The sequence below is a fragment of the Neopsephotus bourkii genome, unplaced genomic scaffold (assembly GCF_033783945.1).
Source record: "Neopsephotus bourkii isolate Nb327-2 ecotype Australia unplaced genomic scaffold, CSIRO-AGI_Nbou_v1 NB_580, whole genome shotgun sequence".
NCBI lineage: Eukaryota > Metazoa > Chordata > Aves > Psittaciformes > Psittacidae > Neopsephotus > Neopsephotus bourkii.
In genome coordinates, this window is record NW_026901081.1 from 1,357,495 (window position 1) to 1,376,968 (window position 19,474).

A 19,474-nucleotide genomic window follows, 5' to 3' on the forward strand; every position below is an offset into this window, starting at 1 on the left:
AAGGTGACTGCTAATGCAGCAATATACCCTGGTAGTGAGAAGCCTTGATAGCGTGTTGTACTAATGTTAGTATAGCTGGTAGATGGAGGGAAGTGATTATTCCCCTTACTCAACAATCGTGTTCAATGTAGGGTTCACTGATACCTGGCCGATAAGCTGGGGTGAGACCTGCAGAGGCCACCAGCTGGGTTAGGGGGTTGGATATAGCAAGAAGCGCTGAGGGAACTGAGTCTCTTCATCCTGGAAAAGACAAGACTTTGAAGAGCTGCTATTAGGTCTCTCCAGCACCAGCAAGGAGGTTGTTGAGAAGTTGGACTGAAGCTCTTCACTGAGCTTCATGTCAGGACGGGAGGCAGTGGTCATAAACTGGAATGGGAGGTGTTCCTGCTGCGTATGGAAATGAGCTTTCCCTGTGAGGGCAGGCAAGTGTTGAGAGGGGCCCTGAAGGACCCAACTAGGCATTAGCTGGATAGTAGGAAGATGTTCTTCCCTGTGAGGGTGCTGAGGCGCTGGCACAGGGTGCCCAGAGAAGCTGTGGCTGCCCCATCCCTGGCAGTGTTCAAGGCCAGGTTGGACACAGGGGCTTGGAGCAAGCTGCTCCAGTGGAAGGGGTCCCTGCCTGTGGCAGGGGTTGGAGCTGGAGGAGCTTTAAGGTCCCTGCAACCCAACCAATTCTATGATGATTCTATGATGAGTGTCACTAGATTATTAAACAAGCAATGTGGTGCTCAGTGATTCTGCAGAGATCATCAGGTTGGGCCCAGCCTCTGCATGGCACAAGCCATAGAATCATAGAATAGTTTGGGTTGGAAAGGACCTTAAGATCACCCAGTTCCAACCCCCCTGCCATAGGCAGGGACACCTCACACTAAACCATGGCACCCAAGGCTCTGTCCAACCTGGCCTTGAACACCGACACTGCCCAGCTTGGTTCCTGCATTCACTTCACATCCATCAGCTGAGCTTGTGAGCAGTAATTCATCTGACATACTTTCAAAGCATGGAATGGATATAGAGAAATCCTTGCCCTGGGCTGCAGTAGACATAGACCCTGATGAAAGAGGGTGAATAAAACTAGTTGTAACCATGGGGTTATGGAAGGTTTCTCTTGTGGATCCTGTCTACACTGTCAATTTTAGCCTTGTGTCCCTTGTGCCCTGAACTGTCCCATATGAAGACAGGCTGAGAAAGCTGGGACTGTTCAGCCTGGAGAAGAGAAGCTGCATGGAAACCTCAGAGCAGCTTCCAGTATCTGAAGGGGGCCTATAGGGATGCTGGGGATGGACTCTTCATTAGGGACTGCAGTGATAGGACAAGGGGTAACGGGTTCAAATTGAAACAGGGGAAGTTTAGATTGGATATAAGGAAGAAGTTCTTTACTGTGAGGGTGCTGAGGCACTGGAATGGGTTGCCCAGGGAGGTTGTGAATGCTCCATCCCTGGCAGTGTTCAAGGCCAGGTTGGATGAAGCCTTGGGTAACACGGTTTAATGTGAGGTGTCCCTGCCCAGGACAGGTGGGCCTGGAACTGGATGATCTTAAGGTCCTTTCCAACCCTAACTATTCTATGATTCTATGATGCTCCATGTCTCCTTATGAGCTCTTGGTGTAATCCCTTCATACCTCAACCCTTTTTATCTCTGAGTGAGTTTTGCACATCCTTTGTGCTCAAGAATAAACCTGAAACGCATTTGATTCAAGATGTGGGGGCTGTAATTGTCTCCTACACCATTTGTCTGACAAGCGAGGCAGTCCCTCCTGTGATTTAGCTTGTGGCTTGGTGTAAACTGGCTGCCTGTGATGCTGCCTCGTGTGAAGAGCTTCGTGAACCACCTCTTCCATGCTCTGTGTTGCAGGTGATGTGGCTGCCGGACACGGAGAGGCAGCTGGTCAGACACATAGCACCGGGCTTCCAGCAGACTTCTGGCCTCAAGCTGGATGCAGAGCGCATGAGGGAGAAGGGCATCGTCAAGCTCAACCTGCGTTACACCAAGGTCACGAATGAGGATGTCAGGTACAGCCCCTCTGGTGGGATAGCCCATGTGCTCCACATAGCTCTGAGCATCCTCCTGCATCCCTGGCCCTGCAGCATCTTCTCTGCTCATCCCAGGCTGTTTTATTATGCATAGAGGTACCTTTTCAGATGGATGTGCTGTTGACAGCTTGAGCTGTGCAAGCTTATCCCTACCCATCACCTAGAATGTTCCCAGGAGCTGATTCTAATTCATTATATGATGATCCTGTTTGAAATAAAACATAGGAATTGTCTGGTTCTTATTACCCTGTCAGCTCTGGGGAAAAGTGAAGGCTTTTCACACCAAATACCTCCAAGTGCTGTTTCATCCTCATTAGCTCCTGACCTTTGCTTGTCTTCATCTGCTCCAGAGTTGCTATCACAGCATCTTGGTTTGTCCAAAGTCTGGGTATGCTTTCAGGAATTTGTTATCGTGGATTATCCATCCCTTTCATTATAGTCCTGTGGCATCTACTGAGACTGCTCCAGTCTCCTCTTTAATGAGATTGGCACATTGTGGGGTTCCTCCCAATACCTCCAAAGGAGCTGGTTTATTTGGGAGCATGTTTGGGCTGGAAGTAGGGAAGAGCTGAGCCTGAAGCTGTTTGGGTGTGTGGTCCTATCCAGTGTCACTCAGTGGTGTTTTCCCATGGCTGCCGGCAATCAGCCTAGCTTTTCACCCTTAAAACTAATGCTGTGCTTTAAGTGCAGGATAATCCCTGCCTAGTTTTCATCCTGTTTAAAGGAGAGGACTATATTGAGGTGCTGGAGTGGGGCCAGAAAAGGGTAATGGAGGTCGTGCAAGGCCTGGAGCCCAAGTGTGATGGGGAAGGGCTGAGGGACCTGGGGGTTCAGATGGAGAAGAGAAGGCTCAGGGGGGACCTGATGGCTGCCTCCAAGTGCCTGAGAGGAGGATGGAGCTAGGAGGGGCTGGGCTCTGCTCCCAAGGAACAAGGGATGGGACAAGAGGAACCGGCCTCAAGCTGCACCAGGGCAGGTTTAGATGGAGCTGAGGACCAATTCCTGCCCCAGAGGGTGCTCAGGCATTGGAACAGGCTGCCCAGGGCAGGGCTGCAGGCACCGGCCCTGCAAGGGCTCACACCCTGTGGAGACGAGGCCTCAGTGCCATGGGGCAGTGGTGGACTTGGCAGTGCTGGGGAAGGGATGGACTGGATGGGCTTAAAGGGCTTTTCCAACCTGGTTGTTTCTACCATTCTGAAATCCTTGTGGTGCCCATCAGCGTTGCTGCAGTCCTGCAGCACAAGCCAGAGTGAGCTCAACAAGCCCTGGTTTAACACAGTTCTTTCAATCATGCAGAAGCCAGCCTCTGGACTCTTCATTAGGGACTGCAGTGATAGGACAAGGGGTGATGGGTTAAAACTGAAACAGGGGAAGTTTAGATTAGATATAAGGAGGAAATTCTTTCCTGTGAGGGTGCTGAGGCACTGGAATGGGTTGCCCAGGGAAGCTGTGAATGCTTCATCCCTGGCAGTGTTCAAGGCCAGGTTGGACAAGGCCTTGGGTAATATGGTTTAGAGCGAGGTGTCCCTGCCCATGGCAGGGGGGTTGGAACTGGATGATCTTAAGGTTCTTTCCAACCCTAACTATTCTATGATTCTATGGATGTAGCATTACTACAACCACCCCTGAGCATCCCTTAGCCTTCGGAGCAGCTTGATTATGTTGTGAGCACTGAGATGTCCACATCTTGTACAGTGCCCTTCCACCTCCAAGTGCTTTGCTGATATTAAATTGCAAGGATTAATCTCTGTGCTGCCCGTGTGAGGGAGATTAGTGATGCTTCTGCTGCATAGAGAGGGAGACAGAGTAATTAATGCAAATCGTACGGGTACAAGCTGTCCACTGTCAGTGCTTGGTTTGCTGCTGACAGCTCCTGTACTGCAGACTGGGGCTTCAGCTGCTTGGAAAATGACCTCAGGAAGCTGGAAACTCTGCAACTGTCCTCAAAACAAGGGCATGGAAGTTGTAGGAATTGATGTTGGAAACGCATCTGTCAGTTTTTAATTAAGCAAATTGCCAATGAAGTGTTACAGATATCTGAGCCAGGTGTGGATTTTACATCAATGTGATGAGGTGCTTTGGTACACCAATGCGCTACTGCATAGAATCATAGACTAGTTTGGGTTGGAAAGGACCTTAAGATCATTCAGCTCCAACTCCTGCCATGGGCAGGAACACCTCACACTAAACCATATCACCCAAGGCCTCGTCCAACCTGGCCTTGAGCACTGCCAGGGATGGAGCATTCACAACCTCCCTGGGCAACCCATTCCAGTGCCTCACCACCGTCACAGGAAAGAACCTCTGCCTTAGATCCAATCTAAACTTCCCCTGTTTCAGTTTGAACCCATCACCCCTTGTTCTATCACTACAGTCCCTAATGAAGAGTCCCTCTCCATCAGATACGGAAAGGCTGCTCTGAGGTCTCCATGCAGCCTTCTCTCCATCATTCATAAGGAAGTATCTGATGGTTTGTGGCTTGGGTTGGAGAGCATCCAAGTGGTGAAGAAACCTCTCAAGTTCAAACCATTTGCTTGCAATGCCCTTGGGTTGCTTATGAAGTGACTCTGCTCTGTTATAAACCTCTTCCAAGCAATTCAAACCCAATACATCTGTGATAACAGCAATGTCTGATGGCAATGGCTCCACTCTTGGAGACGAGGGTCTGATGTTTGCTGGGGGACTCGCATCTCACCATTGTCTGTCTCCTGGCAGGGACTACACCATGGCAAACCTGAGTGTGAATCTCTACACTGTGAATGAGCCCTGGCTGTACTCCATCCTGTGGTGTGCTGGCGTCCAGTCGGTCACCTCCGACAGCTCCCACATCCTTCGCAAGGTGCCTTTCCCCACCTGGCTGATGGTAAGAATGATGGGATGCAGTGGAGGGATGTGGAGGTGGTCACTGACCTCTGCAGCCACATCTCCATCGGGTTTGTTCAGAAAGGTTTGGTTGGGTTCAATGTGCTTTTGTGCTTGACTGTTCCCCCTCTGTATGCTTGAACCCCAAGGTGGTAACAGATCGTGTTCCTCTTCCACAATCCTTTCCATCCGATGGCCTCGTACAGGGTTTGTGTGGGATTCTTGGAGATTGTGTTGCATGCTCCATTTAACCCACGTGATTTTTCCATTTGCTCCTGATGGAAGAGCATATTTCCAGTTAGTTAGAGTTGCAGCAGAATCAGACGTAGCGGTGAACCAGCAAACCTGGCTTCTGTGTCTTGGTGAAGCTGCAAAACTAGCTTTTTTACCTGGTTTTAATACCAAATGGGGCCAAGTCTTACCTCTGGCTACCCCTTTGCTGGACAAGGAAAAACCATCACATTGCCAGTAAATGCTTTGAAAACACCCCTAGCACCCTTGGGTCTCTGTTGGACAGGAGAGAGAATGATGGAATAGTTGCATCAAAGCATTCCCAAAACCAGAGCTCAGCTGCAGAGGAGTAAATGTGTGTGATGGAGGGGTATTTTCTGCTGAGAGATCCTACCAGGAGTAGGACACAAGGCTGCTCTGGCAAATCTGCTTGGGAAAGAGGACTAAGATGAGCATAAGGACGGTTTAATGTTGATGAGCTATGTGCATCTTTAGCTGGAGGGAGGATCTCAAGGTGGTGAACATCCATGCGTGATGTTCAGCTTAACCTACTGCTTGTGTCTGACTCCACAAACTCACACTGGCGTGTGCTGAAGCTGGAGACTGGAAATGGTTTTATAAAGACTGAATCTGCTGGCAGCAGAGATTATCATAATGTGAATGGTGCTGCTGCCAACATCTGCTCCCCACCACAGCTGGCAGCCTCACTGATGATACTTGGAGCCCTCCTCTAAGGGGTTTCCCACCAGCTCATCCCTCAGCTGCAAGTGCACACTCTTACATCGCCAGCAGCATAAAGATCCCTTGATTTCCTGCATATTGAAGTGCCTGGGTGCTGTAATTTAACCAACTTTGCCATCTGAGCCACTTCCATACAGGGCATGGTTTGGGACCTGGAACAGAGCATTGCTCCTTACAGGCTTTGTATGCCCAGCGCCCTCAGGGGCTCTGTTGGGCTTTATCACCAGCTGAACAGTGCAAAGCTGTTCTGCTTCACTCACCCAGGGCCCATTTGCAATGGCAAAAATACATTTAACTTGTGCTGTAGTTAAACAAGAGGGAAAATTGAAGCAAAAGTGTCTCTCTTCCCTCTGTTCTTGATGGAAAGCTGCTGGCAAGAAGAGAGCATCAAACATGGCATTAAAGGAGGGCTTTGTAAAGCTTGAGCTGGAGTTCAGCCCCCAGTCTGATGTTTGTAAGCAAGTACCCAGCATGGGACCCCCTGTGAGAGTCCCTCAGAGCAGGGGTTTGGGTTGCTCTCTGCCCAGTTGCATGAGGATGATCAGGAACTGGAGCACCTCCCATATTGAGTCAGGCTGAGAACATTGGGGCTGTTGAGCCTGGAGAAGAGAAGCTGCGTGGAGACCTCAGAGCAGCTTCCAGTGTCTGAAGGGGGCTGCAAGGATGCTGGAGAGGGACTCTTCATTAGGGACTGCAGTGATAGGACAAGGGGTGATGGGTTCAGACTGAAACAGGGGAAGTTCAGGTTGGAGATAAGGAAGAAGTTCTTTACTGTGAGGGTGCTGAGGCACTGGAATGGGTTGCCCAGGGAGATTGTGAATGCTCCATCCCTGGCAGTGTTCAAGGCCAGGTTGGACAGAGCCTTGGGTGCCATGGTTTAGTGTGAGGTGTCCCTGCCCATGGCAGGGGGGTTGGAACTGGATCATCTTAAGGTCCTTTCCAACCCTAACTATTCTATGAGTCTATGAATTGATGAAGGGTTTGATGGGCTGCAAAGGGGGGGATTACAGAAGTAGGACTTATATTGAGTAAAGCTTATAAAAGCCCCAACGTAATCCCTCTGGAACAGCCTTGTTTAAAGAAGAGGAATTGCAAGAGGAATATAAGAGATTCCAGAGCAGGCCTTGCTTTGGATGGAGCAGGACAAGTTGCCTCCTCAATAGATGTTCGCTGACCTATGCTCCCTCTGCAGGACCAGGGAGGCATCTTCTCACTGGGCACTCTCAATAGTGATGCGCGCAGGGTGAATCTTTGGAAAAATGTGGTTTTCCTCGTTTTATCGCCTTGAAATTCCATTTTTGTCAGTTATAAAACCTCAATTTGGTACCAAAACCTTCTAACTTTGAGATTTCTGCAGGACTTTAAAATATGTATGTGGAACACCTCTTATCAGATGTTGGCCTCTGCCCAGCAAACTGATGTCTACCTGTTGCTTGGGGTATGTCATAGGAAATCCAGCTTCTGCCCCCCAGGAAAACCTGCAATTTGGGCTCTTGAGTTGTGAAATACCAGTTGCATAAATGAAAGATGTGGATGGGTAGATTTTGTTCTAACTTAAAACTTCAGAGCTTTCATTCAAAACAGTTCTGATGGCACTTTCCCGCCTAGAAAATGTCAGGAGACATCAGTTTTGTGTCTGCTCATCTTAACAGACCCAATAAATGTAACGTTTAATGTCACCCTTCTGTAATTCAGCTGGAAAATACAAGTATTAAGTCTTCATCAGCAGCACTGGCTAATTAAACCATTGTCATGCTAATTCCATGGTACACTTCCACAGGATAAATTGAGACACACAAAGATTCACTGAGTGGGGGGGAAAAACCCACATTGATCTCTGCTGGGAGACAGACGTAGAGGAGTTGATGGCTCCCAACTGGTTTTATCCATATCACGCTGCCATTGTGTGAATTCATCTTTATGCATTATGTATTCTGTGTCTGTACTGAAATGTTACTGTGTGCTTTAATGGTGGTGGTGGTTGTGATTGATCTGTCAGTAACCTTTTCCTGGCTGGGAATAGTTCAGGTTTGGGATAGGAGAAATTCATTAGCTTCACTCTCATGATACCGCATCACCCATGATACCGCATCACCCACGCAGCAGCTCAGGGAGGGGATCCTGCCCCTCTGCTGTGTGAAGGGGAGACCTTAGAGCAGCTCCAGTGCCTAAAGGGGCTGCAGGAAAGCTGGAGAGGGGCTTGGGACAAGGGCCTGTAGGGACAGGCCAAAGGGAATGGCTTGAACCTGCCCGAGGGGAGGCTGAGCTGAGCTCTTAGGCAGAAGCTCTTCCCTGTGAGGGTGCTGAGGCGCTGGCACAGGGTGCCCAGGGCAGGGCTGCAGTCACCATCCCTGCAAGTGTTCACACATCATGGAGATGAGGCCTCAGTGCCATGGGTTAGTGGTGGCCGTGGCAGTGCTAGGCAGGAGTTGGACTCCATGATCTTAAAGGTCTTTTCCAACCTGGTTGATTCTGTGATTCAGTGTGCACTGTCTGTATGCATCCGTGTTTTCCCACAGACTTCAATTTCCCAGCAGCATCTTACCCTCACCTCAAGCAACAGCTGAGATAGAAACTTTCAGCCCTCTAAGATCTTCAAGAAAATGTCAGCACAAGAAAGGAGGGAGCGTTTAAAATTGTTCCTGTTTGTGGCTTTTCCTGATAACATCATTTTTAGATGATGCATGTTAGAAATGTCATAAACGTTGTGATTTGTATGCGACTCCTGCAGCTCTTTCTGCCCTGGTGGTAGCTTTGCCATTGTGTGGTCTGTCTCTGATTGAACAAACCAGAAGGTTCAAGTTCTGCCTCTGTTCTTTGTCTTCCAGCCTCCAGACGAGTACCGCCTGATCTGGATCACATCTGATCTCATCTCATTTATCATAATTGTAGGAGTTTTTATATTCCAGAAGTAAGTAGCATTGTTACAGCTCGATTGTCGTGTTACTGGTGACATGTGCTTTTGTTCAGAGCATGGGGTGGAGGTGGGAGAGAGGAGCAGCGTGCTCCAAAGGTGCTTGGATTGCAACAGCAGGGAAAGTCTTTGTTATAACCCCTTAGAGTGACTGCAAACGGTAATTCCATTTCTGAGATGTGGCATTGAATTGGAATTAGTTGCTACTTTGTGGGAAGAGAGAGATCTCAAGGTAGTTGTGGTAGACACTTTGCTTTACTCATAAATGCTTGTGGGAGAGAAACTAAACACTTCAGCGTAATAGACATTGAGAAAGAGATTAAAATGTATTAAAGGAAGAGTCATAGAAACATAGAATAGTTTGGGTTGGGTTGGAAAGCACCTTAAACTCATCCAGTTCCAACCCCCCTGCCATGGGCAGGGACACCTCACACTAACCCATGGCACCCAAGGCTCTGTGCAACCTGGCCTTGAACACTGCCAGGGATGGAGCATTCACAACCTCCTGGGCAACCCATTCCAGTGCCTCAGCACCCTCACAGGAAAAAACTTCTTGGTTATATCCAGTCTAAACTTCCCCTTTTTCGGTTTGAACCCATCAGCCCTTGTCCTGTCGCTCTAGTCCCTGATGAAGAGGTGATGTTCTGAGATTCCACCATTATACTCTTCAAAAAGAACATGCTATAAGTTTCTTGTATCAGTTTGTTCCTGCTGGGGTGAAGAAATACAAATATGATTTAGCAAATCAAATCAGTTGCTTAGTTTGATGCCTACAGAAAGTCTCTCCGTTTTCCATAGAAAAGGGACAGCAAGGATTTGATGAGAGCCTTGCAGAAGCCTCTCTGTTAGTCAGGGACCCTGCAAACAAACGTGGAGCATAAAGCCTAGAGGCAGAACAAGTTCAGACCGTGGTAAATCAGGAGGAGGTAAATCAACTTCCTAATAACAGAGGTGGCAAAGCTGCTCTCCTCCTGATTGCACTGGAGGTGTCCACAGTGTTCCTACCAGTGATGTGCCTTTTCTCCTAGGGAGGCATTATAGCTGTCAGTGGTGACAGGGTAATAACCCTCTCTGGGAAGAAGTGTGAGCTCAGAGATGCAGTCCCTGTCACTCTGAAATTGCATCCCTTATTCCCCTGGCTCTATAATCTCACCTGCTTTGGCATGCACAAACGACTGTCCTGAAGGCATCAAGGGACCTCCGCTTCCCTTCTGTCTTGAGATCCAAACTGCCTTCACGTTAGCAGCAGCAGTTTAATTTGCTCCAGCCTCCCGAGCTAGTGATTTTGCTGTCACGTTGTCCCAGTTCATCTGCTCCCAGCAATCTCTTTCCTTCCCTGGGTACAGAATTACCCATGTACTTTTGCTGTGTTACAGCAGGCTATTGCTCCTGCCAGCACCTTCTATGAGTTGGACTTCAGGCCACATGTTGGATCTGTTTATAATGGTGTCTAAATGCACAGTCCAACGCTGTTACCTGTACCCAGCAGGTCCCCATTCCAGCATGTGATAAAAGAGTGAGCAGCAGATTCATAACTCAGATTAGATTAGGTTTCCCAGCAGTTCATGAAACCACTAAGAGGAGATTAAAGCTTTCCTAAGTAGTCTTGTGATCTGAACTGTGGCCCATTAAACCTCTCCTCTAGAAGTTCACTGGGGCTGTGTTGTCTGGAAGCTTCCTCCACTCCCTCAAATACATCAGTTGCTTTAATAAGAGATGTCCCTGTTCTTTAGACCCTGTATTTCTCTGTCAGATGCACCAATGCAGGGAGGAGTCTGGAGGCAGGGAATAACCTCTCTGAAGAGCAGGATTTGAAGGCCAAGCTGATATTTGCAGCCATTTCCATCACCTCCCATAGTCAATTTTAGAAGGGTTTCCTGAATGGAACCCAAGAGAGCACAGCTGAAGGAATTAACCTGATTCAACCTCATGAATGGGAGCTATAGGTCTCAGAGCACAGTGAAATGATGCATGCTCAGAGAGGGAGCAGACACAGCTCTATGGACTTTGCAGTTGTTGGTCTTTTCCTCTCTGTACATACATAATTTCTTCCAGTTTGGGAAAGGTTTGATGGAGTAGGGCAAGAGGAAGCATGATAAGGAAGGGAAGCATTATTGGAGGTTTCTCTTCCACCTTCAGCGTGTGAGAAGAGCTGGAAACCACCCCCAGCTTTCCTCAGGGTCCATCAGAATGGAGCACTGAGCTCCCAGCCTCTGGACCTCACATGGAAAGGCAGTTGTTCAGAGAGGCCTGGCCATGTCCATCATAGCAGGGCTGAATGTCGTATGTTGGATCTCTACCTTAGGACAGCTCATAGGATGAATCATAGCCTGGTTTGGGTTGGAAAGGACCTTAAAGCTCATCCAGTTCTAACCCCTGCCATGAGCAAGGACACCTTCCACTAAAGCAGCTTGCTCCAAGCCCCATCCAACCTGGCCTTGCAACTCTTGAAGGTTGAACTAGACGACCTTTGAAAGGTCCCTTCCAACCCAAACTATTCTATGAACTCAACCCCAAGTAAGCAGGAGGAAGAAGGAGACACTCTAGTACTAGAAGTTGGACTTTCTGCAGCAACAGGCTTGCTCTTCCAAGAGCCTTGTGCAGGGCAGACCCATTTCCATGCCATTGCAGTTTCTCCACCACATGAAAGCATTGGTAGCAGTACTGGGGATCTATCAAAACCAAATCAGAGTTGCCCAACTACTACCTGCTGATGTGATTCAGCTCCAGGAAACGGGGTTTGGCATTTGGCCTTCAGTGTTGTGGTTTCTTGTTTTGTTGTGTTATTCCAAGTCAATTTTGGGGCAAACCAGAGCTGCTTCCTTCATGCAAGGATGGAGGGGGTGGGTGGGAACAGAGCCACCGCTTCGATGTGCTCGTCCTCTCCCCTACGCATGGCTTGGCTCTCCTGTGTAGCCATGGGTAGGGATTGCTCCTGCTCTTCTGCTTCAGCCCTGGTGACAGGATCGTGGCAGCCTCTCCGAAGGGGGAATACCAACTGTGATGACTTCTAACTGATCTCTTTTTGCCTCTTTGCATTGGTTATTTTCTTACTGCTCTGACTGTTGTGCATGTTCCTCCTCTTTCTCTCTCTGCTGCATTCTGGCATCTCACAGCTATCACATGATCAGGTAATTCTGGTGCTTTCCTCCTCTTTCTCTTTTCCATTCAACCTTCCTTTCTCTCTTTCTTTCTCCCTCTTTTCTATGGCTTCACTGCAGATGGACACAGCTTTTTGTGATGCTTTCAAACATCTACCTTCACATGGGGGACCATAGGTGTCTGAACATTGCATAGCCCATAGCCATGAAGCTGGTGGATGTTTTGAAGGCAGTCTGACCTGATGCAATGATCTAAGTTGCTGCCTTTTAAAACAGCCCTATCCTGAGGTCCTGCAGCATGTCATGACTGGGAAAATCCCATTGGATATAATGCTTTCTCCATGGAAATGATCCCATGCAAAACATCCCCTTCCTTCCTGCATTTACCAGTGGGTTTTGGCACCAACCTCTTCAAAATTGGCCACTTCCAAAGAAAATAATATAACTTGTTCAGTATATAAAGCAGCACTTCTCTAGCCCTGGGAATGAATTGATAAGGTTAATAGTGGAAGGGTTTGACTCATCAATTGCTGCACTCGGAACTTGGGATCTTTGAGTCTCTTTCAAGTTACACCACTGTGAAACTGGAAATTCAGTGTGAAAATAAATAGGAAAAGGAAGAGAATGAGCCTGGGATGGTGAATGGGAAGTGTCACCAATTGGAAAACCAGATTTCCCCTTGTATTGGCTGTTTTCTCACGCGGTGTTTGAGTTTCTCCTCTCCTTGGAGGGAAGCGCTGTCACTTTCCTGCAGTAAAGCCTTCACCATGTCCATACTGGGACCAAACTCTTAATGTGTTTCCTTCTCCATTCCTTCTGCTGTGTGCCATGGGGTTGGATTCCTGAGGACTTGGCTTCTCCTTGTCTGTGCTTATCTGACCCTTTCCCTCTGCCCACCCATAGCCTCAGGGGTTGGGTTGGCCATCTGCATTGCCTGCTCCATGAGGTTCCTTGGACTCAGCGTTATGTCCTCAAAGCATCTCCCCAAAGCAGGACCTGGCTATGGGGCTGAGCTGAGCCCTTCTGTGGGTACAGGGAGGTTGGGTGTTTTCCCCTTTTCCCCTCCTTTTTGCTCCCTGGCTTATGGATAAGTAGAAGACAGGCATGGAAGAATTGGGCAGGCTTTAGGCAAGAGCATCGCAGGATGGGGACTCTGGTTGCAGCTGGCTTGGCTCTTTGCTCGCTCCATCTTATCACCTTGGTACCAAACTACCCCATTTTCTCCCCTCTTTCCCACCCCATTTAGCATCTCCCCTCCAAAGCAAGGGTCCAGCCGTGGCCCTAACACAGTGTGTGCTGTCTCTGTGTTGTTGTCCCAGTATTTTTTAGTCTGTTCCCACCCCGTGTCCGTCTGGTCCGCTTTGACGCCAACCTCCCAGAGCAAGACCTACCTGCTGTCTGTCTGGCCTTTTTGCACGCTGCTGTCCTAAACGTGGTCGATCACAACAGAGCCCAAGGGGGTAGGAGAGGTGCTGTTTTCTCTTAAACAAGCTTTCTTGGAGACCCAAAGGCTACTGAGCACAGCAGAGGGTTTTTCATATGGTGTTGATTGGAGTTGCGTTGTGGTTAAACGTACTGGTGGCTCTTCTAAGGTGGTATTTTGAGCTACCATGGGGTTACCCTCTCCTAGCTTGGTCAATCAGAGCAATACACCCCTATGAGAAGTCATTGGCCCCTTGTATGTATTTAACTGCCCTGGGTCTCACTGCAGCCACCATAAGAGAAGGAGAGGAGGAGAAAAGCCCTTGGTCCCTGCACCCCTTTGAGGCTGGGCTGTCCGAGCCTCAAAAAGGCCCATGTCCTCCATGGGGTGTCTAGGACCTCTGGGCAGGAGATCGTCATGCCTTTGGGCTGTGCTACCCAGCCTAATGCTGAAAACCCTGATGTGGTGGGCAAAGACAAGACTCATAGCAATATGACTTGACCCTGATTATAGTTTAAGGAGGGTCTTATCCTGTGAGGTCCTATGCACTTGCAACCACGTTCATCTTAAAGGGATCTACCTGCATGGGACAGTAAGGGTAAAAATAGTCTTCCAGGTCAGAGTGGCTCAGTTTAGATTATGATAGAAGACAAATATTGGGAAGGGGTTATTTTTAGTTCTACTTTAATGTCTTGGCCTCCTTGTGCTTCCTCTGTGTTGCTTCTGTCTGTGGGTCTGTGACTTGTGTTGTGTTGCCATCCCACCCCTTCTTTTCTCTGTAGCAGGGCATCCGCCTTCATCTGTACCCCACTCAAAGCCTGATGGTGCAGTGTCACCCATGGGATTTGGGAAGGGGATGGAAACCCCATGGAATTGATGCCAGCTAGGTCTTCCTAGGGAAAGTGCAGAACCTCTTTTGTGGCTGTTGCTTTGTCAGGCTGATGCTGTGGATGCAAACTGGAGATGTGTGGGGTTTCTCAAACCCTCTGCTCCTGGGGGCTGGGGAGGGAGTTGAAACTTTAAGAGAAGGTGGTTGTGACCCTTTAAATAAATAAATAAGTAGAAATAGTTTGACAAATCACCTCCTTTTATATGGGGAAGCCACTAGATGGTGCCAGAAGATCAGAAACCCCATGAACCACCTTAAATCGTTGCTGTTCATCAAACAGCCTCATAGCATCCCTGGCTGTGGCAAGGAGAATGGGGTTTACCTCAAAGCCTTCCTCGGTGAGAGGAGGATGAATTGGTGGGGTGTGGGCTATGAAAGCCTGGCTTAAACAGCATCCCTTTGCAATGGGATCTTGGGAACGGCTGCGTTGTCTGAGCCCACCAAGCCCTGTTCTCCCCTATTGCGGCAGCTTACGCTCCCAAGGGTCTGCTACAGGGCTGCTCTTAGGCTGAAAAACAGCTTTAAAAGCAAAATTCCCCTTAAATTTGCTGCCATTTCTTGTTGCTATCAGTAATGCTCTTTACACACGTTCAGTAACGAGAATGAAAGTCTGGCTAATATTAAGTCAAGCCAAGTTCCCACCAGCCTCATATTGTTCGTATGGTGGAAACTTCAGGTGATGCTGAGTTTCACCAAGACGTAAAAAGTGGCAGGTTTGTGTAACAACATTGAAGTAAAGACTTAACATTTGGGGAGACTTAAGTGACACTTAAAGGCACTGTATGTGACCAGCTCCCTGCATTGGGACTGCTTGTGTTTCCCTGCAGAGCAGCTCATGGTGGTGTCTCTGCTGTGTCTCAGGTTTGAGACCTTAACTTGTCTTTGAGCTCTCTTCTGCATAGAATGGTTTGGGTTGGAAAGGACCTTAAGATCATCCAGTTCCAACCCCTGCCATGGGTATGTCACTCAATGAGGAACACATTATGTTTTCTTGGTTTGATGTCTTGTTCTCTTCCCGTTTTCCAACCCTAAGAGTCAAAGTAGCCCTCCTTCCTTTGGGCAGATGGGTAGCTGATGTGATAGGGGTTTGGGGCATCTGCAGTCCTTGGTGGAGTTAGGGTGCTCAAGGTGGTTAAAGATGGCCTGCTTGTATGTCTGTACCCCTTTGAGATAACATCCTCATCTCTAAACATCCTCCTGCCATGCGGGGTTGCGTAGGTGCAAGGGAGCGAGGGGTCTGGGGGACTTGCTGGTCTCTACGTTGGTGGCCACTTGCACTGAGGATGCTGCTGTGGTTGGGGGGGGACCAGTCTCTGATATCTCCCTTGTCTTGCAGGTGGCGCTTCGGAAGCATCAGGACCTACAACCCAGAGCAGATCATGCTCAGCGCTGCTGTCCGCCGGTCCAGCCGGGACGTCAAGATCATGAAGGAGAAGCTGATCTTCTCGGGTATGGATGGGGCTGCTCAGAGCCTTTTGCTCCATCACTCAGCTGACACCCTGCTCTGTGCTGGTGGAGGAGGTGCTCTTGATAAGGGTGTCATCCCCTGCTGAAGACAGGGGGACTGGACTGACCCTGCTGCACTGAACCACTTGTGGGATATGGTCGTGGTCATTCCAAAGTAGTTCAGGTCTGAGCACTGATTTGCTCAGAAATCCTGCATTTTAATTCCAAATTATGCCATACAGCTCTTACAATCTTGTAATGGCTGAAATCAGAATCAACTGGGTTGGAAAATACCTTTAAAGATCATCAAGTCCAGCCTTAAACCCAGCACTGCCAAGGCCACCCTCAACCCATGTCACTACAGGCCTCATCTACAGGGCTTTTGAACACTTCTAGGGATGGTGATTCCATCACTTCCTTGGGAAGCCTGTTCTTATGCCTGTCCACCCTTTTGGTAAAGAAAATGCAGACATAGGCTCCAATTTGGAGGCAGACCCTGTTCAGAACTGGTTTTGAATGGGTGCAGTGTAATTAAACCTGGGGTTAAATCTCTGTAGCATCATTTTAGGCTGAGAAAGTTGGGGCTGTTCAGCCTGGAGAAGAGAAGCTGTGTGGAGACCTCATAGCAGCTTCCAGTATCTGAAGGGGGCCTATAGGGATGCTGGGGAGGGACTCTTCATAAGGAACTGTAGTGACAGGACAAGGGGTAATGGGTTAAAACTTAAACAGGGGAAGTTTAGATTGGATATAAGGAAGTAATTCTTTCCTGTTAGGGTGGTGAGGCACTGGAATGGGTTGTCCAAGGAGGTTGTGAACGTTCCATCCCTGGCAGTGTTCAAGGCCAGGTTGGATGAAGCCTTGGGTGCCATGGTTTAGTGTGAGGTGCCCCTGCCCATGGCAGGGGGTTGGAACTTGGTGATCTTAAGGTCCTTTCCATGCCTAACTATTCTATGATTCTGTGATCAGATGGATCCCATGTGCTGGAATAGCATCGCTGCTCAGTGCCTCATTTTCACCACCATGGGGTACCTTCTAGCGGTGCTCACTTGGTGTGACCTGCTGGGCTTTGCATCTCTCTGACCATGTCCCTGCTTCCTCATTGCCTCCCCAGAGATCAACAACGGCGTGGAGACCACGGACGAGCTGTCTCTCTGCTCCGAGAACGGCTATGCCAACGAGATGCTCACCCCCACGGCCCACCGGGCCACCAAGCTGCGGATGAACTGAGGGGCTCCGGTCCAGCCCTTGGCGCGTGGCATCCCCTGTGCTCACTCCGGCAGCGAGAGCGGTGCTCTCCTGCTCGCTGCGGGATGGGAACCTGTGAGGAACTGCTGGTTGGGCAGAGATCCCTTCCCATACCCCATCACTCGCTGCTCCACCTCCCTGGTTGTGAGGTTGGGGGGCTCCTTTTTTGTAAATATGTAGAAAATCCGGACATTTTTGTGTCTCTCTTTTTGGGGTTTTGAGTGTACGTTTTCCAGGGCATGAGTGGAAATTCCGTGTTCATTAAATCCTCAACCTTGAATCTTGACCTGACAGCCTAAATCCTCTTGGAGGGTGGGGGGACGGGCTCTGGGAAACGCACGTTGGACATGTCTCTCTTTTCTCCCCATTGCCCTGCTCCTTTCCTTCCCTTGGTGCAGCGACTGTGTAGCTGAATGTTGTGATGTTCTTGTGAAGTGTCGTTTTGTTATGGGTTTTCTCTTGATTTCCTTCCCTTTCCCCCTTTCCTGGGCAATGAAGTTTTAGCTCTAATGCAACAAGAAGCTGTTTGGAGGAGAGAAGCTTTCCTAGGAGAGGAGATAGCACTCAGAGCCAGGGAAGGGGTTGCACTGGCTCAGTCACTTGGGCACCTTCTCCTTATCCCATCCTCCTTTCCCCAAAGCCTGGATGCTCAATGATGGCTTGCAATAAGCAATGCCATGGGCATCATCACCACTCGGATCTGGCTAAAGTGCCTGCCACTCCAAGTGGCATCTGCAGTCGCTCCTTGCTTCCCTGTCCTTGCACCCATATAGGAATAGGAGGTGACGGTGCAGTGCGAGCTTCCCCTTCTCCAGGCCAAGGAGATGCCCATGGATGAAGGAGCTGTTTGGAAGATGAAGCAGCCCCAGAATGTAACTTACTCCTGCAAGGAGACCTTTCCTCCTTGCTTTACAAGCAGGATCTTTAGAGCTGCATGTTCTTGTCCTCCAAAGGAGCGATGGTCTTGCAGCAGATGCTGACAGGCTCAGGAAGGTGAGAGCTCTCATCAGCATGTTTCCAATGCAAAAGGCTTTAAACCAAACTAAACTAGAGGTTAAAAGAAAACCTTAGAAACCAAGTAAATGACAACTGAATTTTATCCCCTCTCTGAAACAGCTCAAGGGCAGCTTCAGCTCTTGGAGACCTTCAAGTCCTCATGGAGAAGAGCCTGTTTTTGGGTCACTTTGCTGTTCACACAGAGCCGGTTCCCAAGGCAGCTGAAGCCAGCTGGAAGGCTGCTAGAGCTGTGAATGGGTCTTGGCTCAGTCCCCGTGGCCTTTTGGTCTTGGGTTGCTTCCTTCCTCGCTGGATCTCGGTCGAAGCAACGTGAGAATTCCCACTTGAGGTCAAGCTTCCTTTGAAGCTTGACGTGATCTGCCTTGAAAACAATGGGACCATCAATGCCATTCACCATGGGGGAAATGGGAGCTGAGCCTTCGGGTGCTGGCCAAGCTGGGAGAAGTCACCTTGCAGAGGAGAAGGTGGTCTTGGGGATGCTGATGTGCATCATGTTTGATACCCAAAACAGGCTTGGAAGGGGCAAGAATAAGCCACAATAAAAGCAGCTTTGAGCAGTTTTGGCAGCACTGAACTGCTCTACCTTAAGCTGTATTCAAGTAGCATTTTGAAACCTTGACGTCTTGGGTTTGCTGTGTAAGAATTGGGGGAAAAAGTGGCCAACTTACCTATGTAAAAGAAAAATACCCCTATAGATAATGGATAAATATGGATTGTGATGCTTTAATAAGCAGTGGAAATCAAGACTTTGATTCTCTTGCATCTCCCCTGGGTTTACATGAATGTAAGTGGAGTAAGACCCTGGCCCATGCTCTTCCTTTCCTCAAATACCTTCCTTCTCTATGGTACTCTGAAAACCAGTGTGGTTTTCTGATGCAGGACTGCAAGGTTTTGGTGGCTTTGAAGGTGGTTGAGAACAAAGCTGCTTCTCCCTTTAATGTGGTGCTGTCTGAAACATTCCCGGTGGATTGTCATTGCCAAGTGAGAGATGTTCAATCTCAGCATCTGTTGATAATCACCTGCATGTTCTGTTTTTATCCTTGAAGGTGATGTTATTGAGAAGTGCTTCAAAGCTTGGAAGTGTTAAAAGCAATCCAACAAAGACTTAAATTCACTGGTTTCTTTCCTTATTCTAAGGGCAAGACCCAAACTTCATGCGTGATGCACTGACTGTGGCCATTATCATCCTCAGTATTTGCTACCTTTTCTTTTTTTAACAGAAAAAGGATGATACTTTTGGGATGAAAATAGAGCTAGACCAAAATAAACCCTGCGATGCTCTGTGAAATAAACTGTCAGTATTCCCCTGCCAGCCTGTGGTGATGTTTTGTGTTCTGGGATCGTTTGTAACATGGTGATGCCTTGATCTTCGTGCTGTTGGTTCTGCTTCATGAGACCTTCATAAAGGGGAGGGGTGGCGATGCACCATGAGTGGTACAGTTATAGTGCATCTCTTCCTGATGGATCAGAGCTGAGCGGTGCAATTCACGTGCCTGAGGAACTGGATCGCATCCAGATGGACCTGGACGAGCTCGAGAAATGGATCCACATGAACCTCATGAGGTTCAACAA

General features: G+C 48.7%; 1 protein-coding gene across 5 annotated transcripts in view; it reads left to right on the forward strand.

The window, feature by feature from the left end:
• GDPD5 (glycerophosphodiester phosphodiesterase domain containing 5) overlaps window positions 1-19,214 on the forward strand; it is a 168,370-nt gene extending 149,156 nt beyond the window's left edge. For 4 of the 5 annotated variants that reach the window (XM_061351406.1, XM_061351407.1, XM_061351405.1 and 1 more), the window contains exons 12-17: window positions 1,855-2,012; window positions 4,749-4,896; window positions 8,696-8,778; window positions 11,898-11,912; window positions 15,531-15,643; window positions 16,752-19,214. In XM_061351406.1, the coding sequence (XP_061207390.1) occupies window positions 1,855-2,012; window positions 4,749-4,896; window positions 8,696-8,778; window positions 11,898-11,912; window positions 15,531-15,643; window positions 16,752-16,867 (633 nt within the window). In that variant the 3' untranslated portion in view covers window positions 16,868-19,214. The remainder of the gene's footprint in view (window positions 1-1,854; window positions 2,013-4,748; window positions 4,897-8,695; window positions 8,779-11,897; window positions 11,913-15,530; window positions 15,644-16,751) is intronic. The other variant, XM_061351408.1, reaches the window with a different exon arrangement.
• The last annotated feature ends 260 nt before the right edge of the window (window positions 19,215-19,474 follow it).